This window comes from Cebus imitator, unplaced genomic scaffold, assembly GCF_001604975.1.
Source record: "Cebus imitator isolate Cc_AM_T3 unplaced genomic scaffold, Cebus_imitator-1.0 Scaffold43, whole genome shotgun sequence".
NCBI lineage: Eukaryota > Metazoa > Chordata > Mammalia > Primates > Cebidae > Cebus > Cebus imitator.
The window spans coordinates 1,390,252-1,398,739 of NW_016107358.1; the positions used below are offsets into that span (position 1 = coordinate 1,390,252).

The 8,488-nt window shown below is 36.1% G+C and overlaps 1 protein-coding gene across 3 annotated transcripts in view; it reads right to left on the reverse strand.

The window, feature by feature from the left end:
- The window catches only part of FGF12 (fibroblast growth factor 12), a 577,089-nt gene that overhangs the window by 12,296 nt on the left and 556,305 nt on the right, over positions 1–8,488 (reverse strand). For all 3 annotated transcript variants that reach the window (XM_017526634.2, XM_017526632.2, XM_017526631.2), the window contains one exon: positions 7,034–7,232. In XM_017526634.2, the coding sequence (XP_017382123.1) occupies positions 7,034–7,232 (199 nt within the window). The remainder of the gene's footprint in view (positions 1–7,033; positions 7,233–8,488) is intronic.

Sequence of the window (8,488 nt, forward strand, 5' to 3'; positions counted from 1 at the left end):
AAAAAAAAAAAAAAAAAAAAAAAAAAAAAAAAAAAAAAAAAAAAAAAAAAAAAAAGGCCAATTTAATAAAATAATTGGTATTACCTCTACTAACTTCATATAGTAATTTAATTCTCCACTAAAACATACTTGTCTTAATAGTAGGGAATGTAAAAATGTAACATTTAATATACTTAATTTCATGATGTCAGAGATAATTTATATTTTATTAGATTTAGTTCAATACCTTGATCACAATAATATGAATAAATTTAAATGATCCACGGCCAGATTTGACCAAAAGGAGCTTAGAAACACCAAATTCAGAACACTGCATCTCAAACTCAATGCCCTCAGAAATCACTGGACAGGTTTTTAAAACTGTAGTGTCCTACGTCATACCCAGGTTTAAAACATCAGATCACTTTGGAGGTTTGGTCTGAGAATCTTTCAGCTTCAAAGAATATTTCAGATGGTTCAACACTGATGTTTGAGAAACAGCAGTTTACATTCTGCTGAGTCTTAAATCAGACTCTATAAACTTAAAGCAACAGTTCTAAAAAAGAAAATGGATAACATGTATACGCCCAGGTGTGTGTGAGTGTGTGTGCGTGCATGTGTGTGGGTGTGTGTTAGTGCTGTCTCCCCACGAAAAAATAAATTGGTAGAAATAATCAATATTCCTTTATTCCAAGTCTAATACTGCTGTACAGATGGCTCTCAATTGATACTTAGTGATCTTACTTTGCAAATATATTTATTTCTCCAGGACTCAGCTCTTGAAGCTTAAATCTTTGCAAAGTACACGGATTTTTTTTTTTTTCCCAGAAGGAAAGAACCAGATCCTGAATACTCAGCCACCTGCAGGAGCTGAGTAATGTGCTTCCTGAAGGAGGAAGGAGGAGAAGAGGAGATTGTATTTTGTTCTTTGTAAAACAGTACTGGGCTGTTGTATCTAATGCTAAAGGGGGAGGTCACCACTAACACACTTTAAATCTGGGGGAGTTACTTATCTGTGCTGTGAACAATACTCTGAAAGGGCAGGATTGAGAATCAGGAAGCCTGTGCTGTGGTCTAACATTCCAGGGGAGGGGACCCATTAAGTAGAGGTTGATGTGCAATGCACATAGTAATGTGCTTAAATATGAAGTCCGTCTGTAAGTGTCAGGGGAACCTCATCTATAATAGGTGCCCCTGAAAGCCCTCATTAACATTCCTGTTTCTAAGCACAGGATGAGAAGTGAAAGAGTGAAGGAAACAGCGAGCTGGTGGATAATTATTATCATGTTATCAGTGTAGGATTTAACCATTCTCAAAGTGGCAGAGCTTAATTTTGGGAATCCTGACGTTCAAAAGAAAACACCAGTAGGACTGGGAAAAAGGCAGACATATTTGTAAAACAAATAAGCAGTAAAAAACAAACAAACAAAAAAACCACACACACACACACACACACACACACACACACACACACACACACACACAGAGCAAAAACAAAAAACAAAACAAAACAAAAAACCTACTTTGACTTTTCCTCCATAATAGGTCAATTCCCTTCACAAAGGAAGGGCTCATTTATCATGCAGTGCTGGACTCTGTTGGGATGTTAACAGTATGAGCATTGGGCTTACCGGGTTACAAAAATTCCTTTAAACATTATAAATAAAATAGTCAACAACTTTTTTTGGTTAACCCATTAGCAGCAAGATAGCTAATCTCCTATGGAGCTATCATTTTCTAATCGTTTCCTAAAAGTATCATCTAGTTATATGCTTCATACCTGCCCTGTGGAAGAATATTATAAAAAACTTAATTTATTTATTCATTTATTTTTGAGATAGAGTCTTTCTCTATTGTCCAGGCTGTAGCGCAGTGGTGCTATCTCAGTTCCTGGCAAACTCTGTCTCCCAGGTTCAAGTGATTCTTGTGTCTCAGCCTCCCAAGTAGCTGGAATTACAGGTGTGTACCACCAGAGCTGGCTAACTTTTGTATTTTTTAGTAGTGACAGGGTTTTGCCATGATGGGCAGGCTGGTCTTGAACTCCTGGCCTCAAGTGATTCACCCACCTCAACTTCCCAAATTGCTGGGATTACAGGTGTGAGCCACCGTGTCTGGCCTAAAATCTATTTAAAGATAAGACTTATGGCTAGGATGGCTTTCATTCTATCCCCTCATCTGAAAAAAATCACAAATGATGGAAATAGCTCATAAAGCTGTAATTTATTTATTCAATAATTAAATAAAGAAAATATGTTTAGACCATTTTTATATGTAAATTCTATGCTAGGTTCTATGAAGGAACGTGGTTTTACAGTAATTGGCTTATAAAGACTGACATACAATGTCATTGCCAAAGAACTTTAGGAATCATCTGGTCCAATTTTTTTACTGAGTTGGAAATAAAACCTGTTAGAATTCACCAGAATAGAAGTGGTGTACTTTTAATTCTTTCTTGCCTAGCTTGAATATGCCATTCCATTAACTGTTTTATCTGATTGCTTACCAATATGAGTATTTCTCATCATATCATCTATACCTGTCTCAATTTTGCAAGGTTGATAACTCATTTACTATTCAAATTGCTTCATAGTATAATATTTCTGCTTTGCTATCACTGAATTTTCTGAGTATTTGCATATTCACAGGCTTACTTCAGATTGAAGGGCAATGCAGTGCGGGGGTTACGTGCATAGGCATTGATATTAGGGTTTCTGGATTGCAATCCCCGTTCCGTATTTATCTAGCCCTGTGGTCTTGGACTGGTTACTCAATTACTGTAAATGTAAGTTTCCTCATCTGTAAAATGAGGATAAAAATATAGAACAATTGTGAAGCTTGAGATAACATATGCAACCTGACTAGCAAATTGTAAATTAATAAACTGCATACAGAAATAGTAAGACAATTAATAGCAGTAACGGTGACAGCAAAAATAATTTAGGTAGGAAAAGGTTTTAATGCCCAGTAGAATAATGCCTAATACAACCTCAAGTGTACATATCTTTGATAATAATGGTGACCTGTCAAAATCATTTAATGATATACTGTATAACTACATGGAGAATCTTCAGGGAATTGTTCACATTTTCTGTATTATAATGACATAAAAGCACATAGGAGGCAGAAAAGAACCATCCAATTCCATGTGTTTCGTGTAAGTTATAAGAGCGTGATGATCTCCATTAATTTGCAAGAACTTTTATTTCTAAGGGTTAGGGATATATTGCAGATCTTTAAAAAGAAAAGCAATTAGGAGACATTTATTCAAGATCATTTACTAGGGTCCACTATGTTAAAGTTACATCTACGTCTTTTTCGATCTCAGACCGTAGGCTATCTTACCAGTTTTAAATGGGGTTTAAGAACTGCTTCAAGTCAAAGTGCTTTGGTTTCAATTCTGGCTTTGCCAATTGAGAGCTGCATGATTTAGGACAAATTACTCGATAGCTCTGTGTTTCATTTTTCACGTTTGTAAATGGGGATAATACTGGAACCTACTTCATACAAACGAAATGAAAAGTATGAGACAGAAATTGAGACATGCTTAGAATAGCACCTGCACAGAGTAAGCATTTATAAAAGTGTTACCTAAGACTGTTCAATAAAGTTAGTTCTCTAAGGCAAAAGGTGAAGACATTTATAGGGAATGAAAAGGTATTTGATCTAAAACCAATTAAGTTTTTGTTTTCATTTTTGGAAGTGGTTATTATCATATTCTATACACTTCACACCTAGAGAGACAAAAATCCTTGAAAGTGAATTGAGGTATTAGTGAGTCTGATTTAGAATGGATTTTTTTCCCCAGGACAAAAAGAAAATAATTCTAAAGGATTACTCAATAACATAAAGTAAAACCAAGATAATCTACCAAAAGATGTCAATCAGAAAATCAGGAAATCAGAGATATTCTAAAGTTAGGAGGCTGTAAGTCTGAAGCAGAGTTTTTAGTCTCAATACCCATTCACGCATTATCCCCAGTCACAGAACATTTATTTGGTATATGGCTATCAAAAAAAAAAAATGACATTCTTAGCTTCTCTACACCTAAGTGTGACCACCTGACTAGGTTGTGGCAGTGGGATAAGTATCATATGGCAGTTACCAGGGACAACTTGAAAAGAAAACTGGCCCTGGGTCTTCCTTCTGTATTCTTCATCTCTCCTCTGCCATTTGGCTGGAATAAGATACTGGTTGGATCATGGGCAGAAGGGCAGATTCAGGGCTAGTGTGTGTGGTTGTGTTCATGGTGCAATGCACAGCTGTAAATGACCCACGGCAACACACTGGGGAGAAAGGTACTAAATGCTGGGTACAGCCAAGGCCCCTACCAATTGGGAAAGTACAGTAGCAGCTTGGATAACTGGTCTCTAGATTTGTTTTGTGAGAGAATAAAACTTTATGTGATTAAGCTCACATGGGTTAGTGTTGTGTGAAGACAACCTTAATTCTAACCCATACAGATAGGAATGTCCAGTTGTACATGTACACGATCATCCAGACCCAAGAGGAAACTTGGCTAACCAAAGTACAGATAGCAGCTCAAATTAGGAGGATAAGTTATACGTGTATTTTTAAGTGGGGTCAGGAGAGTGGAATTCAATATAAAGGGCATTATCCATAAAGGGGATAAACAAAACACATGGATTTATTTTCCTTATACTTTCCTAAATTTTCCAAAAATTGTTAATGACCTTGCACTACGTTTATAACAGAAAGAAAATCAATGTAAATGCACAAATTAAAATGATGCAATAACCAAGAGCATAATTCATCAAACATTTCATTTTTGAGAATCCATATATTTCCCTGTGAAAATACTATTTACTTCTCAGTTACCCTTTGCTTAACCTTTCCTTCCTTCATTCATACTGCACCTGGAATGTTTTTGTCTGCCTAATTCCCACCTCTCATGTCAAATTGCAGGAACCTGGCCTAGCCCTGAAGGTGAGTTTAAATTTTAGCTTCTCAATGATATCTTACATTTTGCGGAATAATAGCTTTTTGTCTTTAAGTCTCAGTATAAATCCTGCAGTATGTAATGCAACACTTTTTACATTTTACTATTGCTCTGAGTAAACCTCTAAAAATATCATAAAGTTCTCTAGCATATATATTCTTCCTTGTCTTCATACTTTTCTATTCATTAATTCATTCACATGTTCACTTACTGGACAACTGATTGTCAAATATCTGTCTATGATATGCCAGTTATTATAGAAAACACAGGGAGATATGAAGAAAAATAAAACATGTTCTGTTTATTCAAAGAGTGAGCCGTGCATGGTGGTTGGGCATGGTGGCTCATGCCTGTAATCTCAGCACTTTGGGAGGCTGAGGTGGACAGATCACCTGAGGTTGAGAGTTCAAGACCAGCCCTACCAACATGGAGAAACCCAATCTCTACTAAAAATACAAAATTAGCCGGGCATGGTGGCGCATGCCTGTAATCTCAGCTACTCGGTAGGGTGAGGCAAGAGAATCGTTTGAAACTGGGAGGCGAAGGTTGCAGTGAGCCGAGATTACGCCATTGCACTATAGCCTGAGCAACAAGATCAAAACTCCATCTTAAAAACAAAAAAAAAAAAAACAAGAAAAAAAAAGTGAGCTAACCATGAGTAAGAGCAGACAGAGAGGCAACAGGCAAATTTAATGCCATAATTTCTATGGGAGAGAAATGTATATAATGACAAGGTGATGGAATGTTTAACTCTATTTGAAGAAAGTCGGGAAGGGCATCATAGAAGTATTGACTCTTGAATTATTTTTTTACAAAGACTAATAGGCATTTTTTCCAGGCAGATGAGGTAAGTGGATGAAATCTGAAAGAGCGGGGATGATGAACAACATGAGGCCAATAAGAATGAAAATATACTGCAGGAAAGAAAAGTTCATTTCATGTGCTAAAGGCACAGCATGTAAAGAGAGACCTGAGAGGGGCTAGGCACTTTGAATACCACATTTTATCCAGTGCTTGGAACATAGGAACACAGTGTTGACTTAAATGTTTGCAGTCACAGTGCTATGTACTACACAGCACACACTGTGTACACTGGTTGACTGATCATGCCATGTGGGATATTCAGTGGACAGTAAGCTTGACTAAGTCACAGAATTGCAATGCACTGCCTCAATTTTCTCATTTACTCAGACAAAGATGCTGAGCCAATGTTTAAAGTGATTATAATGTGACCTTCAGAGGAGAAATAAACTTACTTAGCCTGTAGTAGAAAGCTTGGCTGAATTCAAGAAATGTGGTTGCCCAAATGATATACTGTCATCCTAGTTAAGGAACTTCTGAGAAAACATAGCCTAGATGCCAAAAATTGGTTTCCTCAGGGGAAAAAAATATATATATATAATATAGAAAAGAATGACCATTAGACTATACTATAAAGAATGACCATTAGACTATAAAATATATATATATAAATTATAGTCTAATGGTCAATTTGAAATAAATGAACAGAGTATTAAATGATGATGAGAGAAAAGGTTATAGGATAACCTGAGAAGGATACAATGTAATACCATAAATATAAAAGTATTACTGGTTTTTCAAGGGTATATCTTGATAAATTAAATTATTAGGTTTAAAAAAGGAGAAAATTACATACTAGATAGAAACTACAACTCCTTTTCTACTTTCAAAATTTTTCCACCTTCTAAAAGTCAGGCATTTTTTTAAGTACCAAGTATCTGTAATAGAATTTTCCTATTTTTATTCTTTTTTTTTAATAGGAAGAGATTTCCAGCTACTCAGGAGGCTGAGGCAGGAGAATCGCTTGAACCTGGGAGGTGGAAGTTGCAGTGAGCTGAGATCGCACCATTGCATTCCAGCCTGGGTGACAGGGCAAGGCTCCATCTCAAAGAAAAGAAAAGAGAAAAAAAAAAAGAAAAGGAAAGAGATACTATTGTGTTTTCTGAATATTTGTTTTGAATCTTTCTTCTGATCCGTTGCATCCCAGGCAAACCCTCTGGAGCAAAAGGGCAAGGAGCAGAATTGATATCAACAAGCAGATAAGAGTTCAACAAAGACAGTAAGTTGGTTTCATACCTTCAATAGGTTTCGGTACAAAATGTGATGAGGGCTTGGTTTTCTTCACTCTGTTTCCCTTCATAATTTGACCTTCTTTATTGAGTCCCAGAAACCATGCTCGGCCTGATTCTTGCTGGCGGTATAGTGTGGAAGAATAGATCACATAGTAGTTTTCAAACACAGATTCCTTAAATTTGCATTCTGGAGTGAAAACATCCTGTAAAAAAAAAAAAAAGGACACAAAAAAGAGAAATGATTTAAAGGTGAATCACTGAATGCTTAAATCCAGTAAGTTTGAAATTCATGACCTCTGTTAAGAACAAATGAAAGGCAATTACACATAATTTCTTTTTTTTTCCCCATTTATTTATTTTATTGTATTTTAGGTTTTGGGGTACATGTGAAGAACATGCAAAATTGTTGCATAGGAACACACGTGGCAGTGTGATTTGCTGCCTTCCTCCCCATCACCTACATCTGGCATTTCTCCCCCTGCTATCCCTCCCCAGCTCCCCACCCCCCTCCGTCCCTCCCCTATTTCCCCCCAACTGACCCCAGAATTACACATAATTTCTATTAGCCTTTGGTTGTGAAGATTCATCATACAAAATCAAAAAACATGATTTCCTTTCTAGCCAACCTTTACCCCAGAGGACACAACTTGCTCAGGCTTGAAACTAAGTTAAAAGCATTTAGACCGTGACCAAGTCTGTGTTTTGACCCTAGCAATATGCTTTGTAAACTAAAGTGATTGGCCAGTCCTCATTTACTCACCCATAACCTGTTAGTAAGAAACAGAAATTTATCGTAGAAATCAAAATCAAATATAACCACAGCGAATATAGGCACACAAGCTGCTTCCAAAGAGACTATTCTGTATACACAAAAATGTATTACACAGCCACAGCTTGTTCAGTGAAATCACCACTTTTCTAATGTTAGTAACTTCTTTAATTTTCTTAAAACATTTGTTTCCTTAGTAATCAAAATCTCAGGTAAAAAGCCCAGAAATGAGTAATAGAAAAAAAATTACTATTACACTGAAGAAAGTTACTAATAGTAATTACTATTGCTATTGACCTCAGTGAAACACAGGATGAGAATTTTAGTCTCAGAAGAAACCAGAAGATCCTGTACTTCAACTCCAATATTTGTTAAGTGAGAAAACCAAAAGATTATATGATTAATTCAAATATACATTTAAAAAATTAGAGTCAATGCCAGAGCTCACATTTATTGCTTCATAATCACTGCCTCTCAGCTTTTCTGCCTGAGTCTTGTTTAGTGACTTGTAATGGTATTTAAAAATCAATACAATAAAATCATATCCTAACATGTCAAATGAACAAAATGTATTTTGTGCAAGGAAGAATTTTCTCCCCTTCTGAGACAAGCAGAAGAAAAACAAATTATGTAGCATCTTCTTCAGGTACAAAGAAATAGGAGTCCTATATGTCACACATATTCACCATA